Source organism: Chironomus tepperi, unplaced genomic scaffold (assembly GCF_022539635.2).
Source record: "Chironomus tepperi strain 1889 unplaced genomic scaffold, CSIRO-AGI_Ctep_v1 contig_479, whole genome shotgun sequence".
Classification (NCBI taxonomy): domain Eukaryota; kingdom Metazoa; phylum Arthropoda; class Insecta; order Diptera; family Chironomidae; genus Chironomus; species Chironomus tepperi.
The window spans coordinates 1,190,057-1,214,634 of record NW_027226601.1 but is presented as its reverse complement, the minus strand read 5'-3'; the positions used below and the strand labels follow the sequence as shown (position 1 = coordinate 1,214,634).

Here is a 24,578-nt window from a genome sequence, read left to right as displayed (position 1 = left end):
TGTCATAAATGTAGGAAAAACAATGGTCCATAACAAGCATATTCAGCTTTAATAATCTCCAATGGCATAATTCTCGTACACAGCAATCTACACAAAAATTATGTGTCATGTAGAGCATGCATCATCAATGACGAATAAAGTATGAAGTACGAAATGAAAACCTGAAACTCAATAGACATTTGTTCCATTTTTCAATGTTCCATCCATAGACGTTTGATTAAAATATTTTCAGGAAGGTTAAGTATGACATAAACGACAAGTGTTTCATGCTATATTGGTCTTATTTGTGGTTCGATAAGAAGAAAAATGCAATAAAATAAATTCTTGACATTACCTTATCATGAATTCTTCTCATATTCATAAAGTTACATCCATGTATGCTGAAATATGATGATGAATTGATGCTGTATGATGGATATTAGCAAGAATTTCTTTCTTGTGATGTATGCATTGCATAATACATTTTATTTTGATCAGAGTTGGGAAATGTTGAGACAAGAGTGCATTTAAGATCAGCTTCTTATTTCTACGACGAGAGCACTCGATGACCAAATGGATACATGCTGATGAAATTCAGATTCAAATGAACAGATACTGTCTGGAATTCTTATAAACTTAGATAAGCAGTTTTGCAAAGAATTCCTAAATTGAATGTGTAGAAAAAGTATGTTAAAGTCCTTAACATTCCGAACTGACGTTCTCGAAGATATAGTCGGTCTTTAGACGTTATCTCTACGTGACAATTGGCATACATGCGCTCAGCCAAAGGGGTAATTAAGTAAGTTAGTAAGCATCTCTGCAGTTTGTTCGGGAGCTTACTACTTCTGAGGTTCCACACTTTTCAACAACATATCCCGAGTGGAACTCGAACCCACGTACTGAGCTCCCGGTTTCCTATGAAGCGTGGCATAAGTACACTTAAATCTTCTTCCCTATCCCAATGGTGGGGAATTTAATTCCATCACGGTACACTCAGATGGTAAAACTCGAAAGAAATCGCACATGGCATACGATTCTTGGCATTTTCAAGCATTTTTGAAGGCACACAGTTTGTCCATCACTGTTCTATTATCCAGTGTCTATTATATCACGTTATTTTGGATCACAGCACATATCCAACATAAATAATGTCATAAACCAAAATTCAATGGTCACTGTAAACAACTTTAAAATCATCATGCATGGGCAACTCAAGCTTTAAATAAAGATTCAAAGCCAGTTCATTTCAAATCTTAAAATTCTTCAATATCCTACTAATAGTAAACATTAATAGACGTAAATCTACAGGCGCAATGATAACATATATTTTGTACATGTGTATATATGCTATGAAGGTACATCTGATGCTGTATTATATGAGTACACGTCTACAACGTGAAATTTATAGTGTCGGAAGTTTTCATTTGTTGTCTTTGGGCTACGAGAAAACTTTATGGTGTAACGCGTGTCTAATTCACGTCCAATATATCCATACCTTCCATTCAACGCCAGCTATGCCTGTCACATAGTGAAATTTAATGCTTTAATGCGTGTCTAAATATTTAAGTATATTTAAGTTCTTCTGTAAAGTTCCTTGAAAGGTTGTGAAAAGCTTTTTAAGATGCTTTTGGAAGAAAAATATTTTTTAGTAGGCGTTGAAATATCAAAAAGCGTAAATTTTTCGAAAAAGTTAAAGAATTCTTGTTGGAAGTATTTGAAAATGAGTTGATATAAATTACAAAGCTTCAACATCATTTGATCCTCAGTCAGTATAGGAGATTAAGGCATGAAATTTGATAAGCGCTTGACTTGATAAGTAAGGAATTTTACGGAAAGTTAATTAAAGTGTTTTTTTTATATTCATGCTAATTAGGTAGTGGGAGGATATTTCCCGATCGGCAAAAATTGAAATGTTGCCACCGGTCGTATACTCCGGTCGTATACTTAAAGCCAAGTGGCTGCCACTTCGCGAAAACAACCGAAATTGCCAAGTGGCAGCCACTTGGCTTTAAGTATACGACCGACTCGTCGCCGTGGTGGCAACATTTCAATCTGTGCCGATCGGGTTTAATTGTTTTGGAGCTTGGTTCACATGAGCGACGTTAAGAATTCAAGTGCAATCGACAAAGTTATAAAACGTGGTCAACCAAAGAAATTTTGGAAAGTGGCTGTTGATAGAGTAAGTGTAGCACTTAATTTTGCCAATTGGCAAAGGGCAGTTAGTGATAGAGCCAGTTTTAGAAGTCAACTGATCTGTACATTAACTAGACTTGCTAATGCTGATTTGTACAAAAAGCTACTTAGTCGAAATTTATATTGGAATTGCCTAAAGTCGTACTTAATAAATCTATAAAAGCATCACATAGAGATTAAGGCTCTCTAAACATCACAATTTTAGATTGAAATTTTCTTTTAAAATTTATGAAATTTTTTCAAAATTTGGATCTTTACCAAAAAGTTCTGGCTATGCTTTTACAAGAATCAAGGATGAATGAACTGCCATAATACACTTGTGTATCATAGACAATGTTCAGGTGTACAGTGAAATTGGTCATTTTTCTAAAATTCTCAAATTTCTTACTGAAAAATGCTCAACTTTATCATCTGAAACTCTAAAGTCAAAAAGCAAAAGGTTGACCATACTGAGTAGACAAAAATACGTTAAAAATAGACATCAGCTGGACATTAACTTGCCATAAACTAGTCTAGACGTATTAATGATGTACGATAAAGACTACGATGATCTGTTTTTCGGTGATAATCTAAACTGTAAACAACTGATTAGTTCGTTGCATGCACTATGATTGACATCAACATAGGAGCAAGTCTAGTCTTCTTCATCATCATCATCATCATCATCATTGCATGATATGGATAGTGTTGTTCTTAAAAATCAATCCAGATAATAGTTGTTAGTTATCCTTTTCGAATTATGGCTATCAAAAATAATGGAAGATCGACAGGTGAGCAGGTTAAGTAGATTAAGCTATACCTGTTATTGTAAGATATAGCAGTGAAGTTGTGTCAGGAGTTTTTGGGTAACAAATGGACCCATTCCTTTTTTAAGAAAAAAATCTTCAATACTCTAGGGTTTCTCGTGAGAATCCCAAACAGCCTCTCCCTAAATTTTGCAATCCTTAGAATTAAAAACATACCCCTGATGTGCATCAATTTGTGCCATTCACAAAACTCAGATTCAGAGTTAGAAGTTAATTGAAGACGTTATTTCATTGCGAGAGTGTGTGGACGACCACTAGAAGCTTCCTTGACTGCGTTCCTGACAAGGCATATCTCTAACTCTGTTAATGAACATATCAAGTCCACAACCCGATGTGTATGTAATTAAGTGACAACTTCGTAATGATTCCTGCCAAAAATTAGTAGCACGAACATCCACTAAATTAAATGCGTTATTAAATAAACTTTTAATCTGTATACAGCTCATATCTCTAATCCAGTCGAATATATTCCATGATAACAGAACATGCAATCAGATATGATACATACTTAAATAAATCATTATTCAATCGCATACCATAATACTCTTTTGCTACGTATAGATTATGGTAGATGGCTGAATAAATTTATGTTCAACAATATCATTTTATTTAATAAGTTAATAAGTCACTGTGCTCATGCATTTTATTCTGTTTCGTTTTGTGCTATTCTGTGATGATGTTGTGATTTAATGTTCTTGAATTTATTTCCATTTATTCCTCCTTTTTGTCGTACATCACTTCCTATACATACCAAGAAGATGCTGGAAGTTTCGTCCACTGCGCATGCTCAATAAAATGTTTGAGAATCCTTGCTGGATGTGAGAATGTTAAGGAGAAGTGAGGAGAAAATTTCACATTATGGTCATGTGAAAATTCAGTTTTTATTGGAAACTTCTCATTCATCCACATTGCCACTTCTTCTTACTTATAATCAGTCTTTTTTTGCTTGTGTACCATGATATGTTTTCTTATTGACTTTTTTATGCTACAAATTCACATATGTGCGAGCTTTATTTTTGGCTATTTCTTCAATAACAAACATTTATTTTATTATTTTTGTGGAGGGTCGTTCATAAGTTACGTTTTTTACATTTGGGACTCTCTTATAGTCTACTTCTGTCAAAGCTTTGATCATTGCAAAGATTCATACTTAATTCCTAAGTGCACAATATACTCGGAAGGAATGCACATAAAAATAGAGAGATGCTGCCCTAGGGCGGCATGAGCATTGTCTGAGTCCAGTTTTTAACCGAATATTACCCAAGGCCAGACCCACGCCATCCTGGCGCCGGATTTTTTTTGCCATTTCTATACTGAATGTCTTCCGAGGTATTTAGTGTAGTGTCTCCAAGTTACTGTGCAACGACAAACGATAGAATAGGAAGATGAAGCCTGCAACGTCGCTGATTTGTTACAATTTTAATAATCCGTTAAAAACGTTACTAAAGTAAGTGAACGAATCCATAGAATTTGGATGGTGTCTTGACGTTCGTTCAAAAGCATGAGATCACATTACAGATCCAGTCTTCTGGTGGGGGCAGATCTAATAAGTATCGAGGACTTATCCTGAGTTGTACAATGTAATCACCAAGCAGCATAACGTGGGTGTCTACGTTGCAGATGATTTCAGCCCATTTTCTCATCAAGATGATTATATTTCCCACACTGTGTTGTTAAGCTTTGCATTAATCACAACATTGTATGCACCAAATGTTCCACAAGTCCAAGAATCCTCCCACTAAAAGCTGTAAGTCATTTTCGAATGACCCCTAATGGAATTTATGTGTTGATCGGCTGTAAAATGTGTCAAATCAAGATCCAAATAGAATGAATCAAAAAAAAAAAATATTTTTTAATCGATTACAAAAATTACAACTTCCATTCAATAACATGTTCAGACATTATGTGGTTCACTCGAACGGATATGAAATTATTGATATCTCGGTGACAACAGCAAATTGAATGAATGATTTATGATTTTATGCTTGAATGTTGATTTTTATTATTTTTGTATGATTATTCAATATTTTGACTAATTTTTGGCTATCCATTGAGATGTTGTTTTGGGGAAATTTGAATTGCAAATTTTTTGTTGACATGATCTTTTAATGTTAATTGATATGGGAGTTATTTGTATTAAAAAATACCAAAGTACTCGACTCTATCGAGCAACTTCAGCGCATTTATATCCCAGACCTAGCTCAACATAAGAATCAGCTTCTGTCCTGGTAATTGGCTAAGGACAGTCAACGATATAGCCAGTTTTAGAATTCAACTGAAAGATTCCATGCATGATGTATCCCAGGTGATCTGTAAGATCAGTGAGTAAGTAAGTAGGCAAGACATCAAAAAAATGTGTCATGCTTTTGTCAACACAGTAATGTCAATTTGTTCCAAACGTTCCTTTTATGAAATGAAATGTAAGCTAAATCCAAGGATTAAAATCAGCAAGATTTAAATACAGAATTGTTCAAATTCTTTCTGTCCCATTTCAATTCCATATTCCACATTATCTCAAGATTAAAACATTAATACCAGGATTAATCCTTAGGAAAATGAAATTGCACTCTTTTGCTTATTCTCGAGTCGAATGTTCTCTTTGAAGCAAATGATAAGGCTGAAATTGAAGATGATTAGATTTTCACTCATATTAGTTCTAAGAAAATTAGATGAACTGAATCATACAACTTAGTTTATACCTTTCATATCATGTGTCATGCTGTATGAAAATTCCACGAAGTCTTCAACACTATGAAATTGGATTCGTAAGTTAGAGAAAGCTGTCGGATCTGAGTAGGTGGCTGACTAAACGTCAAGTGTCCTGGGAAACTTCCTGTTTTCACTTAAAACACAGTTGGCGACCTAAGTTGTGCCGGGATAAGTACTTTTAAAAAAGCAGACAAGGAATAGCTGATTTACAACCAGCTATATTCGAAACTAAATCATACAAAGAAGCTATCAAAAGTAAAAATGGATTAATAACGAACTTGATACTTGACATAAATTTTCCATGTGCTTGAATAAGCTTGGATCAATATTGATCTTTTATGCATCCATTAAATCATCACATAGTATAGACTTTTGGAACACTTGAATGCATAAACATTTTCATGCTACGTACCGAACTCAGAAGTTATTCAAGGAATTCTTTTCATATTTCGTTTCACAAAGAGTCATAATGAATAGTCGAGGTATTAAGGAAAAAAGCGGAAACTTTCGTCTGTGCATTTTAAAAATTTATGACTGCTTTGGGAATCTGAGAATTCACTTGGCTTTGATAACAAAACCGTTAGTGGAAAAAAAATCGTTTTTTCTGCATGGAGCATCCCGAGTGACGAAGCAAGCCACAAAGTATCAAATGGAAGCAGCCAAAGCATGGCTCACAGATGGCTGCTAATTAGAGGTCGTTTCAGTTTGGTGTTGACAAAAGTTCTGTAGCGGAACCCTAAAAGCTCCTTGGTGGATCCGTAAAAGGCCCGTGGTGGAGCCTTCTTCATTTGTGCTACTCGGGAATAAATGCAGATAAGTGACTCAATCCGATTTTTGTATAAAATAAAGCATGCAAATGTTTACAGCACATTATGAAGTTGAGATTTTCATTATGTATATCTACTGGGATCTAAAGAATATATTTACTAAAAAGGGATGAAAAAAAGCGTGGGAAAAATTATTCCTTACGCAAAGTGCTTTATTGTCTGCATACATTTTGATGCTTTAAAGATATTTGAGGGGAATTGTGTTCTAGATGTTGAGTAATTTAGCTTTTCAGTCCCAGTGGTCTATTTGAGATATTTCCTTTTTAAGGCACTTTGAAGGGTGAATTTTAGGTAAATGCATTCTTATTCTGTTCTGAGAAGGCTAGTCCAAAGAATATAAAAAAATTGGTTGTTGTAAGACGCCTTTTAACAGCCAGCTAGTCATCTTCCCGAATGAACAGAAATACGTTAGAACAAGATATCAACCGGACATTAATTTGCCACGAACCAACTATAACGGATTGTGGTCCACTCGAGTTTTGATCTCTGGAATTTCCAATACATCCCGAACGACACAAATGAAGCAGGCTCCGCACCGAAGCTTTTAAGACTCTGCTACACGACTTTTATTAATACCAAATGATACCCGCTTCCGTTTGACACTTGAAAACATGAATAAATCCTGAACTGTCCTGAAGCAAATTCAAGTTCATACTTAATGTATCGCTGCTGAAATTCCTTAATTCAATTGATTGTTTATTTAATAAATATTTACATAACCCGTATAGAAGTGTATATCTAATAAGTATCATAAATATTTATTTTCTCTTATAAATATTTGACACGAGCATTATTAAGTCTCGTTGAGTCCGGTTGTAATGCAATGGTTCGTGCTTAATATTTAATGTCCTTTTTTGATTTGTTTTGTATTAAAAAGAATATTTTTAGACACTAACTCAGAAGGTAATTTAATTTTCTTAGAATGACCGAAGAATTCAATTTCAGAGGCGTGGAAGTTTCGGAGTATTGAACCTACTAACTCAATGCTTATAAAGGACATGATATATTAATGTAATGAGCATTGGAAACAATTTGGGTGTCGCGAATATACAAACCATGCTGGTACAACAATGGTTGAGATGAACTCAAATCCGATTACCTGCCCTTTTTCAACAGCACATGGAGTTCAGCGAGTAGTAACCAACCAAAAACCTTGTTTAGATCTTAGAACCAGTTGTTTATGTCAGCTCTCGTTCCAATCCATTCCAATTATTTAGTATGTTACAATACATCTAGGTCCGTTTTAATAAAATCTTTCCAAAATACAATCGTTCATACATCTCATGCTGCCTAATTCTCCATAATCTGATGCTGCCTTCTAAATCGATTAAACTGTAACAATTTAGAAGCCGAAGTACCTAAATTTGATCTAAAATTCCGAAAAATGACTTTTTTGATTGTAGGATTTGAACTCGGAAGTTCAAATTCAACACCAACTTTCGTGATTTACACCTTGTTTAGTAAACTGTCTAAAGTGACTTATCAAACAGACTACATTTACCATGTGTCGTGCGTCTTATTATATGTAAGGCTCTGTGATTATCCCCACTTGCCTAATAAATAAGTTGACATTTCATTGTAAATTGATTTCTCAATAAATTTGCTATACAATCACAAAGGTAAATATCAATAAAAATGTGTAGCATAAACAATATCAAAGTCATGAAACATTAACATTCGCTTAATTTACATGTTTATATAGAATCGATTTGAAAGTGATTATTATTAGCTTGAGGAAAAAGAACTTCCATAAAAATATTGTCAGTTTATTCATAAAATCAGCTGTGAAAGGAACTAAAAAAACAGAATGAAATTTTGGATCATAAATTTATTCATGCTGCAATTTGCTTCTGGCATCATAAACTTTTATGAGAATAGTCATATCATGGAGACAGCAATAAGAAGTTTGATGATTAAAAGCTCCCGAAACGAAGTCAAATTTTTAATAACTTCAAAACAATTTCAAGTAAGTCGTGCGCTCAGCAGCGACAACGACGATGTCATAATTGTGAATATAATGAACTCAACAACTATGTCAAGAAAACATCTAGTGATAATTGTGATTGATAGCATTATTAATTCTGAAGACTTTATACTGTCAACAATACACAATGTTGATGAATCTTTCATCATAATATCTTATGACTTTAATCAAAGTCTTGTTGTGAAGCTACTGCAAAAGATTTGGGATTTAAGGAAAGCATCCGACATAAATTTCATGTTTCAACAAGATACAGAAACTGTTTTAGTTACATTCTATCCATTTGTGGATGAATATTGTGGAAATATCACAAAACTACATGTCATAAATAAATTTATGACTTCAAATTGGATATCCGAGACATTTTTTCCAATCAAATTGAAAAATTTTCATCAATGTACTTTACGATTGGGAACACAACCATCGTTTCCAGCTGTCGAGAGAATCAAGCATAATAATGGATCGTCATATACATTCATTGGAAGTGACATTGAAATTGCTAATGAATTCTCAAGGAAATACAATTTTACAAATAAATTCGTTCATAATGAATGGTGGGGAAGCATCTTTGAGAATGGAAGTGGTGACGGAACAATAGGAAAGCTAATAATCAAGGATGTTGATTATATATGTGGATGGCATTTTATGAACATGCTTAAATCTAAATTTCTCGATAGTACTTATCCGTACTTTTTTGTGCCTTTTGTTGTCGTTGTTCCTCCAGGTGAGACATGATATTCGGTTGCTTTATTGGATCAGTATGGACTTAGTGATGTGCTGGTCTAGAGATTATTATTCTGAATTCATTATTTTATTGTTTCTTCTTGCGAATAATTGAGAACAAATCCTAGACTGATCTGAAACTGCATGAAGAGTTCATTGGAAATTTAAATTGATAATCCAGCATCTAATATCGAAGAATGATGATGTTTCGCAGTGTTGTTATGTGAACGACAAGAGCTTAGGAAGTTTAAAAACTTAACGGCTTTTCTAAATTCAAATTTTTAACGGCCAAAAAATTTTCAAATGTTTGAAGTTCAAAATTTGAACTTGAAAATCACGTGCTTTTGTTTGTGAAATGAAAAATTAATAATGTGTTTAGTTTTTAGTTAATTCCCGTGTTTAGTGATAGAACATTAACCTTCTAGAACAGTAGAAACAGAAATTATTCAATTAAATAAGGGTTAATGCTTTAAGCTTGAGTTCACTACATCGTCGAGATCTCGTATCTCATCCAACCAACCGAACAAAGTAATGTTAAGTGCCTTTTATTTCAAAAATGCTATAAAATTGGGATTATCTGCAATTGTCTGAGAAATTTTGATGAGTACACCTTGTAAAACATCAAATAAAATAGGAATCTAGCAATATAAAAGTGTATTCCATAAATTGGAGTTATTTGTTTTCAGAGAAATGAAACCTCAACAATTATTAGAAAAGCTCTTAAAATGAATAGACAGCAACACTGCTCCATATATCCTCTCAGCTAAATACCAAAAAAATTGTTAATTAATTCTCTCGAAATACATCCACAGGTGCTCAATATACATCTCTAGAAAACTTAATTCGATGCTTCAGTCTGTCGTTATGGCTAGCAAGTACTTGTACATGCATATTCATTCTGATTCTAATTGCATTGTTGAATCACTTCAGACATAATGTACAGAGGAAAATTCCATACATAATCATTGTCGTGATATTATTTGGTGGAAGTACAACAAGAATTCCGCAGGAAAATGCATTAAGAATGATCCTCATGATGTTCATTCTATTCTGCCTCGTTATGAGAACAGCTTATTTGACTGAAATGTTTAATTTTCTACAATCAGGAACGAATAAAGGAGTTGTCGAGTCATTGAATGAAATGGAAGAGCTTAAATTTGCACTTCACGTGCCATTTTTTATGGAATTTTTTGTTCCACTAAAGGAAATAAAGTACGATCCAAAGTATGTGAGATTCTTATTAAATTGCTTATAATTTTCCCCCATCCTTATGCCTACTTATGAATTTTTTTTAGGCTCATAAAAGTATGGAAAAATACAGACGATGGCTATTTAAAACATCTAGATTCATCATTTAAAGCTGGCTTCGTTGAGCCTCTCGATTCAGTAATTCGTGAATACAACAAAAGTTCAACACCATTAAATCTCTTATCCGAGCCATTATTAACGGCACCAGTTGTGATTTATTTACAGAAAAGTTCATTTTTGAGGGAAATTTTCACATCGACCATCCAACAGATGATGGAAGCAGGCTTAATAGAATATTGGATTAATCAAAAATGGACATCGAATATGAAAAGTCATTCAGATGAAGGCGGTGAACCGAAAGTATTATCGCTTGCTCAATTGTCAGCAGCTTTTGAAATTTGCATTGTTGGCATATTACTATCATTTGTTGTTTTTGTGATTGAGAAGCTTCATTGTAAAAAAATTAAATTGAATTAAATTCCAGTGATATAAAAAAAATTAAATTGGAATTTTCTTCGTTCATCTGTGCATGATACTTTTTGTAGGTTTTTAAACGTGTGATGTACCAAAAGTATTTTAAACCATAACAGAATAAAAAAAAAAGTTTGGAATTTCAATTTTCTTCTATATCCTTTCTGCTTTCTCACTCTACCTTAAATAAATATTGAAAAATCCTTGCATGCCTGTTATGGCACTCAACTATAAACATTTATCTTCCTTTTTTATCGTATACCAATGGAATTTGTTCAAGATTTTAGACTAGTTTATAGTTTTTGATTTTATTTTTTCGAGAAAATTAAAAAATTACAAAAGTACTCGTTCTTATCGAGTTACTTCAGCGCATTTTTGTCCCAGCGATCAGTAATTGATTTTTAATTCAGTTCCCTGTCTATAAACAAGATCCAGTAGGATCCATATAACTCCCAGATCCACAAAAACAAGATCCAGTAGGATCCATATAACTTCCAGCCCCACAAAAACAAGATCCAGTAGGATCCAGGTCACTTCCAGATCCACAAAACAAGATCCAGTACGATCCAGGTCACTTCCAGACCAACAAAACAAGATCCAGTAGGATCCAGCTTACTTCCAGATGCACAAAACAACATCCAGTAGGATCCAGGTCACTTCCAGACCCACAAAAATAACATCCAGTAGGATCCAGGTCACTTCCAGATCCGAAAAACAAGATCCAGTAGGATCCATATAACTTCCAGACCAACAAAAACAAGATTTAGTTAATTCTAAGTCACCATACTTGGAATTTAAGAATTTCATCATTTAACTTTTTTTCATAATTTAAACTACACAACGGTCAAAAAAAAATTCAAACTTTGTTCAGCAAACACTGATAAAACATCGAAAAACATTGAAGAACACTGTAAAACAATGAAAAAACGTGTTGTTGTTTTTGTTGTTGTTGTAAATGAAAATGAAATATTGTTAATTACAGTATTTATGCTTTGATTTGAAACTTTTAAATGCCCGAGGCGCCAATAACTTTATAGAACTGATATTTTAAAACCATTCCGAGCTCTCTACGATGTCTAGTTTTCGAGATCTCGCGTTCCAGCCGACCGACCGACCGACCGACCGACCGACCGACCGACCGACCGAACGACCGACCGACCGACCGAACAAAGTGTCTTATTAAGCTACCTTTTTGAAAAAAATTTCAAAAATGCGCTAAAAAGGACTCAGATTATTGAAATAAACGCAATATATGTCTAATCCACATACCTAGCTTAACTCCACAAATTACCAACCTGACATTCTCGCGGTAAAAACCGAATCATAGTGGAGCGGAGTCGAACAAGGCTCTGATTAATATGAAGTGTGTTGAGCAAGTCGCCATCCTTAACTATAAGCTACGAAACCAAATAAAAGAACCGGACTTGACCTTGAACCGGAAATCTTGGAAGGAAACTGTTACACTTGATAAAATAGACAAGGGGAAACACTGGTTTCCCGAATCAGCTTCAGGTGACATCAATGAGAGGTCATGGATTACAATTGATCTGTATGACCAGCCAAAAATGCCTTGAAAATAACTTGCACACTTGTAATAAACCGGATCACGGTCACATAATATTTAGATCAGAAAACTGTACAGAGAATTAAAAATTAATAAAAAATTACAAAAGTCCTCGTGTTATTGATCGAGGGACTTTAGCGCATTTTTGTCCCAGCGATTAGTAATTGATTAATAAGTCAATTTCAGACCTAAAAAACAAGATCCAGTAGGATTCAGGTCACATTCAGACCTTCAAAACAAGATCCAGTAAATTCCAAGTCATCCTACAAGATTTTTAAGAATTTCATCATTTAACGGATTTTCATAATTTAAATCTCATAACGGTAAAAAAAAATTTAAACTTTGTTCAGCAAACACTGTTAAAACATCGAAAAACACTGAAGAACACTGTAAAACAATGAAAAAACGTGTTGTTGTTTTTGTTGTTGTTGTATATGAAAATGAAAAATTGTTAATTATAGCATTTATGCGTTGATTTGAAACTTTTAAATGCCCGTGGCCGCAATAACTTTATGTAACTGATCTTTTAAAACCATTCCGAGCTCTCTACGATGTCTAGATAAAAAGTTTTTATCGTCAGCCGAACAGACAAAGTGATTTAATAAGCTACCTTTTTGAAAACAAGTTTCAAAAATGCGCTAAAAATTATTTAGCTGCAGACACTTGAACTATCATGTGAAAGCATATATGCATCTATGCTGCTTAATGTATCACCATTGAGAATCAAAAGGATTTTCTACTAAATTTCATGAAATTTAAAAAATTGAAAAAATTTAATCAAAGTAACCATTGAAAAAATCAAAGTAACAATTTTTCTTCAGTAATAAATTAAGCATAGAAGGAGTAACACCTTTAAATTTTTTGGAGATGTTAACAGTCAGGCATCACATCGAAGAGGATCAGCAGAAGACAGAAGATATTGGAACATGGAACAAATATTTAGTTAGGACTAAAAATAAATCGATTTAATTATTTGAAGAATTTGGACCATCAAAAATAATTTCCATCAAGCATGAAGATTTTCTCAAATTAATTGATCGATGGGAATTTAAGGATCGGAAGCTAAGTATAAAATATTTTCAAAATTCTTCCACGTACACCTTCTGCCAATTTTGTGAATGACTTCTTAAATTTTCACTTTTCCTTTACCTTAAATTTTTTGGGCATGAAAACTCGACGGTAGCTGCGATCATTTTTTTTTGTTTTACCTCTTTTTATTTATTTTTTTTTTGATTTTTTTTTTCAGATCGAGAAGGAAGAAACGCTTAAGATTGAGACAAAAGGTTATGTTCGCAGATTGATACCTCATCATCTCATCTTCAGCCGAATGTATCCAAAATGGATATCTTTTGCCAGTGGAAGAAACATTCTGAAGCCTGCAGAGGTCTTGAAGAAAGTTAAGATCAAAGTTCTTAAATCGATAAGGCATTAGGCTTATGGTGAGTTGGTTTTTATTTTATGAAAAATAGTAGTTTATTTCCTTTCTTGTCAGCTTTTCAATTTTCATTTTCCTTAAATTTTTCCAACATGAAAAATCAGTGAATCAATGGTTACTGTGATGAAATTCAAAATATTTTTGGAGTTGGAAATCTTTGGTTCCAAATTTTTGGAGTTGAAAATTTTTGGTTCCAAATTTTTGGAATTATATTTTAAAGCCAATGTTTGTTTGTTGTTCTTAATAAAAATTTAATTTCGTTTTTAATTCCGAATTTGTTTTTTCGATTCTAATTTTTTTTCCAGATCCGTTTTTTGGTTCCGATTTTTTTTTTATTTTCGATTTTTCTAATTATTTTGGTTCCAATTTTTCAATTCCAATTTTTTTTCAGTTCCGATTTTTTTTTTCAGTTCCGATTTTTTTTTCAGTTCCAATTTTTTTTTTTTCAGTTCCGATTTTTTATTGGTTCTGATTTTTTTTCGGTTCTAATATTTTTTCAGTTCCGATTTTTTTTTCGATTCCAATTTTTTTTCAGTTCCGGTTTTTTTCGGTTCTGATTTTTTTTTTTCGATTTCGATTTTTTTCAGTTCCGATTTTTTTTTCCATTTCGATTTTTTTTTTTTCATTTCAATTTTTTTTTCAGTTCTGATTTTTTTTTTTGGTTCTGATTTTTCTTTTTGGTTCTGACTTTTTTTCCAGTTCCGATTTTTTTTTTCGGTTTTGAATTTTTTTTTTCGATTCCATTTTTTTCAGTTCCGACTTTGTTCAATTCAATTTTTCTCAATTAAAATTTACAATATCCGATTTTCCTAACGAATCCTTAATTTTTAAGGACATCAAAGTTCTTTTGAAAGCTCACAAAAGTATTTGAATTCCCAAAATTCGTTATGCTTGCTAGAATTTCAAAAGTTTTAATGAAGAACTTCATGTTATTTTACACTAGGGATGAATTAAAAAACCCATTATAAATCTTAGCAGAAGCCATTGAAATACACATTAAAATGACTAACACCTGTTTCCTTAATATCGACAGAACGCAATATGCGTTTTAAATTTAAAAACAGGGACAAAAAATAGAGCAAGCATGCAAAAAATTCAAATCTAATGATAAGGTAAATAAAGCAGTAATTTTCCATCAGATGATTTCATCGTGCGTGTAAAAATTTCATTGAAAAAAAGGAACAAAAAAAAGCTTTTTTTTTCTGTAACGTAAAAGTGAATTCAAAAGTTTTCATTCCGCATGATCCCCACGAACGAGGCCCGAAGCTAAACAAAAATCCTCTTTGCAATTTTTTTCTCGCATTGTTTCGCGCAGTTCTATTCGTTCCTTCACCGTTATCACATCCTTTTGAACAGCATAAAAGTATAAACAGGAAAGAAAAAAAAAGTTTTCTTCAGTTTTTCTTCTACCAAAAAAAAAGAAAGGAAAAAAAATTTACAGCAAGACCCCACCCTTATTTTTATTCCATTTTGTGAATCCACAACTTTTAAGTGCAAAAATTAAGTGAAAAAAAGTTGAAATTTTTGTGAAAAAAAGTTTATAATAAAAGAAGTTAATTAGAGGCCAATTACTAGCATGTTGATCACATTAGTACGCGATTCTGTCCTTCAATGCTTTTGCCATTCGTGTCGTGCTCCTGTGCTACCGGCTGCTGCAGGATGTAAGTGCATAAGGATAATAAAAAAAAATACATGCTGTACATGCAAAAAGAGAGAGAAAATAAAAAATTGGGAATGAGACATAAAGTCATAAAATATATTTTCTCATGTAGAACAAACTTCCAGACATATTTTTTCCGCACTTCCTATTCATTGAACCCATGGTAGAATTGAGAGACACAAGAACATAATTTATTTTGACACTGTCTGGCCAATAATAATAATAACAGCAATTTTATGATGATGATGAAATTATATAAGGCATTCATCATGCTACTCTAGCGTAATAATCAAATTATGCTGTACATGATACAAAATCTTCCAAATGCCATTGTGAGAAGAAATTCTTCATTCATATATATACAGGCATACGAAGGAGAAAAAAATATTTGAGTTGATGACTCATTCGCATGAAAATGTGTGACGAAAAGGAAGGAAAGAAAAAAATTGTGTCTATTGATTTTTCAACTCTGATATGTTCTGCAAACATAATCATAAAACAATTGTTTCTCTCTCTTACTCACATTCGCCCCGTGTGGATTTTTATGTCTTTCAAAAAAATCTTCCCGTGTTATTGATTTTCCCATAAAAAAAATTGTAAAAAAAGGAGTTTTTAATGGATAGTGACTGACTGTATGGGAACCATGGGAGGAGAAGAAAAAAAACTTCTTTTTATGTCAGTTTACTTCTTCATCATTATGTGCTGAACATGGGGAAAAAAAGCTCAAAGAAATCAATTCTGTTTTATTGCCCCGGTGTTCTTCTTGTTCCTTTTTTTCATGAAAAATCAATAAAAAAACAAGAAATTTCAATGATTATTCTCTCATTTTTTAGTAAATGGACATGCATTAGCTAAGAAGCAAGGAAAGATCCGGTCGAAGCAGCCAAAAGCATCAAAGAAGGTGAAATTCATCTGTAAGTATTTCATGTCTTATTCCTTTAAGTGAATGATGCTTATGCTGATTCATAAGCTGCGGTGTACACATGTCGTGAGGAATTATTGCACAGTCATACATTTTTTTTCTCCATGAAACGTCGCAAAGTTACTTGAAATGCGGTGAATCATGGATGCTATTGATTAAATTTTAGATAATCCTTTGATATATTTTTTTTTGGAAAATTGACTTGAGAATTTATGGTTATGGCTTACGTGTTCAAAATTACTTCTTATTCGGTAGCGCTATATTAAGAAATATTAAGACTTACTGCAGATTCTCGATGATTCGGGACTTTAGATTTCTACAGTTTAAGTCATGCTGCTGTTTAGAAGAAAGTATTGATCCTTTCCATAGACTTTTTCTACCAACATTCTCTCTCTGAAGTCTTCATTCCAGAATGTCTTCATTTACTATCCTGAATAACTCAAATTGAATAATCGATAAAAAAAATCCAACCCCAAGCCGGCGTGACTCTGACATAATGCCGGATTTCAATTAAAATCCGAAGCCATGCTAGAATTATGCCGGCCTGATGCCGGGTATCGAATAAATGAACCGACTTGTGCTTTTTTGGCAAAAATCCAATACGAATAATTACATATTACGTCAAATTATGTATATCCCGAACGGAACCAAACTACATTGTTACTATGAGACGCCGTCATAGCGTCCTGTCGTGTGATTTCTAACCACTATTTATTTTCATTATTTAAATGGGTTATACTAAATGACTTATTTGCGCCGACAAAAGGGCATTTTGAAGTCGCCGTAAAAATAATGATTGTCGGTTTTGCTCGGAGTAAAAGGACATGATTAACACAAGTTGAATATCCCTGAATAATTTGTGGTTTTTGCCCAGATTCCTCATTTAAAAATTATTCCCGAATAGCACAACATATTCGCTAGGGAGTGGAACTCTTTGGATTAAAGTTAGAACGTGAGGTTGCTCTGACTGCTGATTATGATCCACATTGTGCTTTTCGGACAAGCAAACAGACAAGACAACAAATCCCAAGCTAATTAAAATGTTAGCAAAAAGCCGGTAGACTACTACATCAAGTATCTAATTCAAGCATTAATAACATTCCAAAATACAACATCGCGTTATATCCTCCAAAGCGACCTAAAGCGTAGCAATCGGAACTCATCACCATTAGAATAATTTCGAACAAATCAAACAAAATTTATGCAAAAATTTCAAAAGACTCAAGCTTGACTCCACTTATGTTTTCGTTATTCAATCTCGGCACGCCAACCTTTCCACATCACATAATCAACTAGTCAAAATTTCAATCAAAAATCAAGAACAATATGGCAATATTTGACGTTTATGTCATTCGATGACCTTACAAGGTTGAGCACGGCTAATTACAACATCATAATAGCAAGACTAGGTGTTTTTATTGAAAATCCATAATTTTAGTTTACGTAATGAGCTGAATTTGTTGTAGTAAGTTATGCTATCAAATGCTTATTAACAATGAATATAGCAAGTATGGTATAATTTTTGTCAATAACGAGCCTGGCCTGAGAAAAAATTTTCACGTCTTCTTCTTGCTTCTTTCCTGGCACGAAACTCATCGGATATGTAGCGAATTAGAGGGTAATCTCCACCATATTTACTCAGCTATACAACCTAATTGTAAAAAAAATTCATTTTATATTTTTTCGGAATGTATGCCTTGCTTTGCCTGGTGAAAATGCTATTTTTATGCCAAAAAATTTATTACATAGGAAAAGAAAGATTGGATATTCCAAGTAATGTAGAGCACACGACTATAGTACAGTGAAAGATTGCGTGACTAGACGCCTTGACGAGACAAATGTCTACATATTCAGTTTTTCATTCTCTCACTCGACATTTTGCTGCTTGACTTTTGCACCCTCTCAAAAATAAAATACAAAGTATTATTCATTTAAAGCTTCTTTTTCCGCTCGATAATTTTTTACCCATTATGACAAATAAAAAGTCACTCTATTTGAATGAAATGAGCATCCCCAAAACGATAATGACTAAAGCCTTATAAGCGGCTTCCTATTTTTTTGAACCCCTTTTTTCACTTAATTAAAAGCAATAAATCGAAAATATTTGCTTGAAAAACTATAAAAGTGCAATGATGACTCACATTTTTATTGCGCTTTCCTCGTACACAGCATAATAGGAAATGAACATGGGGGAACCCCAAGCTATAATAAACTTCTATTTCTTTCTTTTATTTTCTTATTCATAGCAACTGAAATTCGTTGTCAGGAAAAATCAAAGGGTGGTTTGCGCTATGAAGTTATTTTAGCGGAACCGAACCTTACTCAAGTTCAAATACCAAAAGCTGTTCAGCAACCAAATAACTCCACAAAAGAAAAAAGTTTAACGACTCAGGAAATTGCAGACAAATTAAAGGCAGCTGAGGAAAGGCGTTTGGTGAGTTGATACTTTATTGATTTTATTTGATCGATAATTTTCATTGTTCATTGAATGAGTTCTGCGGTTATGAAATCGTAATGCGTAGTTTTCAATACTTAACAATGCACTAAAAACTTGATGTCAAAATTAGGAATTTAACTTACTGGATCTTTGATTTCCTATTGTTTCCTACTGGATGATGTTAGTTTACTGGATATCTGATAATAAAACAGCCTAAATCACTTTCAAACTATCTATTTATTGATCGACAACTCTAAAAACAAATGCTTCGTTGAAGAAAAGTAATATTAAGTCTTCCTCGAGGACAAATCTGCTGATATTTTGTTGAAAAGCAACGAAAATCACCTGAATCACGTAGCATGTTCGATTAAACCACTGCTAAACTCGATTATCCTCAATTATTTTATAATTTGAAAGATTCCTTGATAAAAGTAAACACAAAAAAAAAATTAAAAACTTTAAAGCAATTCAAATTTAAAATGCAGATGGTCGTTATAATTTGAAAATAGCAAATAGTAGTTGAAAACTTTTCAATGGAAACATACTTAGTTAAAAGAAAGTTTTTAAGCAGACAAAACTTTGTCTATTCACTTTTGTTCCATTAAACGAGACACCAATTTAGTTTTTATGATCTTATTTTTATATCATGCTTACATTCTCATATCCTTCTTATTCATCTCTTTAAACTTTTCATGTTATGCAGATGTATGAAGCCAAAAAAGTTGCAGATTGGACAAATAAAATGGCAAAAATTGAAGAAGCATCACGCAAGAAGGATGAGTTGAACAATGAGTTTATGGTTCAGGCAAAGGAGACATTAATCAACAAAATGGAGCACTCGGAAGAGAAACGTGAAGCTATCATAACTGAAATGAAGGAAAAACTCAAGGTACGCTTAATTATGTCTTTAATTTGGTTTGATTCCAATGTAATTTGAATACTGACTAAGAAGAAGAAGCCTTAATAATGTTTGAGGTTAGAAATCCACCCCTAATTTTCACATTTGTAAAGACTTCAAAAGCTGAAAAAGAAGCCATCTCAATGTTCATTATTAAACTAACATTCATCCGTTATTCCCCAATCGCAGAATCATACAGAAGAAATCAAGCGAACCAAGGAGATGTTGGAACAACAGAAAGTTGAAGAACGAAACGCTCTGAATGACAAATTGAAAGCCGCTGCCAATTTACGTGATGAGAATATTAAACGCATTTTGGAGCGTCTAAGAGAACATGTAAGTTGAATGCTGTAAGAAGGATATTATTCTTTGTGACATTTTGTTAGTCCTTTTTTTATTATTCGTAATGTTTTTTTTTTTACTCTTTTTTTCTATATCCCTCATTTTGTGTGTCCTTCACATCCATTATTGTGTAACTTGTTTCCTTTATATTTTAAAAATCATCTATAATCATGTCCTTATCTCCCACTTTACATCCATCTCAAAATCTATCCATCCACTATCTATTAATAAAAATAATCATTAAATCATTAGAATTCGGTAAAAGTAGCTGAAGTCCGTCATACAGCTGATTCACGAAGTGCACGTGAACAACAGTCGCGCATTATTGAAAACAAATTATTTATTGCTGAACAGAATCGTGTGAAGGAACTAGAGAAGCGTTTAGAGAGCATCAAAAATCATGTAGGTCATTTGTTTTCTGATACATAACCAGCACGGCATGAGTCATAATACATAATAATAATAAATTACATTTGGATATTCGCGTGTCTCTCAATTTCAATCACCTGGAACTAAATTACTTATTCATTAATTTGTTTTTATTCTCATGCAATTGTTTTTCCTATGTTTATTCTTACAAGGACAATCAATTAACAAATAAGTCATAGCATTTAACTGATAAATTTATGGTCTTTTACTCCTTGTTTGTGTCATTTTAGGAACGTCGTGCAATGATTGTTCGTCAGAACAAGGCAACACTTACGGCAAATCAACAGGTTGAAGAAGTTGAAGCTGTTGAGCCAGTTGAAAATTAGTTTGATAAAATCCGCACAATTAATTAATCTAGTCTCAACATCATGAGAAAATTACTTATTTAGTTTGAGTAAAAGTCACACACAAAAAGGAGGAACACCCAAATACACAAGAATTACACAATATAATTTTTTATTAATTAAAAACTGATATTGAACGAAAAATTGCTAAATTGCTTGCACTGATAGTTATAGCTACTTATATACCACTCGAGTTTATGTATGCTGACAAAAAAAAACAAACAAAAAAAAAATTTAATGATGAAAAATGTGATTTTTATTAAGATAAAGTTTTCTGCGTCTTATCTTATGCTTTACGTTCCTTATCAATGAAATTATCATATGCGATTTAAGAGAAAAGTTAATGATAAAGAAATTCAATTATCAAAAAATAAATGAGTGCTTGCATATCCTTAAAGTATAATTATTATACTAAAGTAAAACGATGGAATATTCTAGACGGGTATAGGGATTGATGGAGTTGGATAACCCGAACGACAGAATAGAGAGTGAACCGAAAGCGGTCAGGACAACTTCGCGTCTCTCCTAAGTTACCAAATTGTTCGATTTGCATTAAATGGATAAGGAACGTTTATGTAATACTTATTGAAGATTGAGGTTACATTGGTTGTTTCACCGTTGATTCAAAGACTTAGTGATGCCCTGGCGAACAAGTTATACTGTTCGGGAAAGATACTAAGTTCTACATGAATGGAACTAGGATTTTAACAAAGAATAGTAAATATGTAACTGGAATTGATCATAGTATATTAAAGAGATTTTGTTATAAATGGCTGTAGATATGGTTAAAGTTGCTGTGAGTCTTGATTTGACGCTCATGATAAAAGTGGTTGTATGACCATTGACATGACTAAACTAGCACACCTAAACAGAAAATGAGCAAACTCATCTAAATAAGTGTGCTTCTGGGTATACACAACCAATAGAATTGAGCATGATCAGTGATCATGAACATAATCAGTGTTAAAAGCACACCCAGGAGCATGCTCCTTGTATGTTCGGACACATGCATGGCTTAATACTCTGGTTTAGGGCAAAATAGTCAAAGAGAATCGTTCATTCCAAAGATGATGATCATAATCATTTTAAAGACATAGAACAGTTATATATTGTAAGTCTAGACATAAAGAGATAACACAAACCCATTTTCAAGAGAATCCCTAACTTTTTTAAAGGAAGAGCTTTGCCCCTTGAACATAATGTCCATAGAATATGCAGCTAACATTTAGAATTCTAATTCCACCGTTAAACATTCAGGAAACCCTAATCACCCTCAAACATCAACTTCTTCAATCCTTAATACTTCTAAAGGATTCCATCATATATAATTTAAGTAAGAATTGAATATTTTCGATGGAAGCATAAGTGAAAGCTAATTTGATGCTGGGATTATTAATCAAAAAGAAGGTAAAACAATTTGAATATGGAAATTCTTGTATCTATCGCATGTTTATAATCTTTCCTCTTACTCTAACTAATGTGTTCTTCATACCTAACTAAACCAATTCTGCCAACAGGATAAATAGTGACAGGAAATAGTCAATATTTCGCTTAAAATAATAATTCTACCAGTTTATTATCAAATAAATAGTTATCTACTATCCATTTACTCAAGCGTATCATTCCTTGAGAGTCATTTTCAGATGACAGAACATTCATGAATGAATATTAAGTCATTGATTACAAAGTTCTCGTCTATTACTACAATTATAGTCAAGAGAATAGCAACAAAAACATGAAAAAATTTCACCTGTTGCAGTTGAAAATAGAAAATCGATAGACCGACTCTATTGCAAGGTTAAAGACAGACACAAATAACAACTATCATATACCTTACAATATAATAGATACAAGAATGATTATAATGCTTTGTGATCAATGTATGCAATAATTATATCTTTGTGCAATATGTCAAAAAGGGTGGAACTAGCTTTCATCAATAAAACATGCGAGGGAGCTTCAAGGGATGGATATTAGTAAGGTGTTGATCATTACTTTTGGATTATTCATAGCAAAATTCAGTATAAATATTGAATGAGTTAGCTGGATCTTCCATAATCCAAAAGTATAGATCAATAGAACTAGACACTAATGACGTTCCTTAAGAGAAAGAATTGTTTGCTAACAGATGTGAGTGTAATTGAACAGGCTGATAGGCTAAAAAATGCTATAAATTTTTTATATAAATATTTGAGATAGTTAATCATTGCAAAATGCGCTGCCTTTTTTGTAAGCTTTTTGGGGGATATGAGACATAACAGATATTATTATAAATATGAACTTGTGTTCTATTGGGAATATAGAATGGGAATATTCACCATTAAATGGTTGAAGAACAATTTTTTGTAGATGTTGAACCTTAAATAAAAAAATTTTTGTAATGCCGCAAAAGAAGATGTAGCTTTTTTATAGCCTGAAAGATGAAAAAAAAAAAATGTTTAACATTCTTATACATACACATAATTATTAAAGGATATAACTTATAAATCAATGAAAGTTGTAACTTAATCTAATGTTAATGATTTCGATTATTTCTAATCTCATTTCGACATTAGTGGCTAATTTGACATACATACATATGTAGTATAGTCTAGTGCTCAAAAAAACGTAAGAAAATTAAAAAGTATTGAAGATGAATGAAAATTTTTGCTACAATTTTATGCCCTATGTTCACTGTGCATCATTTATACAGTCACTTTTATATATTTATGGTCGTAAGGACATTAAGGTAACAAAGTAAATGATGATTGACATTTATTTACATAAATCTTATGAAAGTGCAGAATTTAAAAAAACCAAAAACCAAAAACAGTAAATGTCGCAAAAAATAAGCAAGCTAATTTGGACCAGCAGAGACACAATTTGAACACAAATGGAAGTGAAATAACGAACAAATTATCACACGGCTTATATCGAATAATGGCTAATCATAAAATGAACTGAATTAATCCAAAAAAATGATATAAAAAAATTTTAATCGTTCATATATAAATGAAAAATCAATAAACTTGCTTAATGCTCTACAAATTTTATCGACATAAAGAAAAAAATTGATTAAAAAAAACGATACGTGAATAGAAAATGAGAATAGTAATTGAATCAGGAGTCTAATATGTAATAATAATATAAAAATGAATGATAATAAATGAAACCTGAATAAACCAACTTATTTTAGCTTACCAATCAAAGCTAAACTACTTTTTTTTACTTGTGGATCCATTTATGTTTATGAAATTTTAGATACTTACTTCGCTGACAGTACAGATCAACTGTGACCAATGGCCTCCCTCAGATGACATCTAAAGCAGTCTCTATAGCTGGTTTTCGTTTTAAATTTCAGATAGTTGTAATATTTCAGTATTTATCTTAAGCAGAAGCTTAACTTTGCAATGGAGACACCCAGCTAAGACCTTAATCTAGGCGAACAACTGTAGATGAGCAACTAACCACAATCCCGAGCGGCACAATGTGACAAACCGCATTTTTCGTGGTAAAATTGGTTGAAATCAGCCGTTACCGCAACTTTGCGTCTAATCATTAATTTGACGACCTAGTGGTGGTCTAATAAGTATCTCATGCTGTTGAACAGCTTAACATTTTGATCCTTCAA

The 24,578-nt window shown here is 32.7% G+C and overlaps 2 protein-coding genes across 3 annotated transcripts; both read left to right on the top strand.

Annotated features, from left to right (window-relative positions):
• Positions 1–8,531: 8,531 nt before the first annotated feature.
• On the top strand, positions 8,532–10,943 carry LOC139099604 (glutamate receptor U1-like). The gene is made up of 3 exons (XM_070652115.1): positions 8,532–9,219; positions 10,031–10,442; positions 10,514–10,943. The coding sequence occupies exons 1-3, from the start codon at positions 8,532–8,534 to the stop codon at positions 10,941–10,943; spliced, it is 1,530 nt and encodes a 509-aa protein (XP_070508216.1).
• Positions 10,944–15,265: 4,322 nt separating this feature from the next.
• On the top strand, positions 15,266–24,135 carry stai (stathmin). 2 transcript variants are annotated; one of them, XM_070652173.1, is made up of 7 exons: positions 15,266–15,597; positions 16,430–16,510; positions 18,765–18,952; positions 19,659–19,844; positions 20,043–20,189; positions 20,448–20,597; positions 20,855–24,135. In XM_070652173.1, exons 1-7 carry the CDS (start codon positions 15,513–15,515, stop codon positions 20,948–20,950), a joined length of 933 nt encoding a protein of 310 aa, XP_070508274.1. In that variant the 5' UTR covers positions 15,266–15,512; the 3' UTR covers positions 20,951–24,135. The 2 variants fall into 2 exon arrangements, with proteins under 2 accessions (XP_070508274.1, XP_070508275.1); XM_070652174.1 differs by lacking the exon at positions 20,448–20,597.
• The last annotated feature ends 443 nt before the right edge of the window (positions 24,136–24,578 follow it).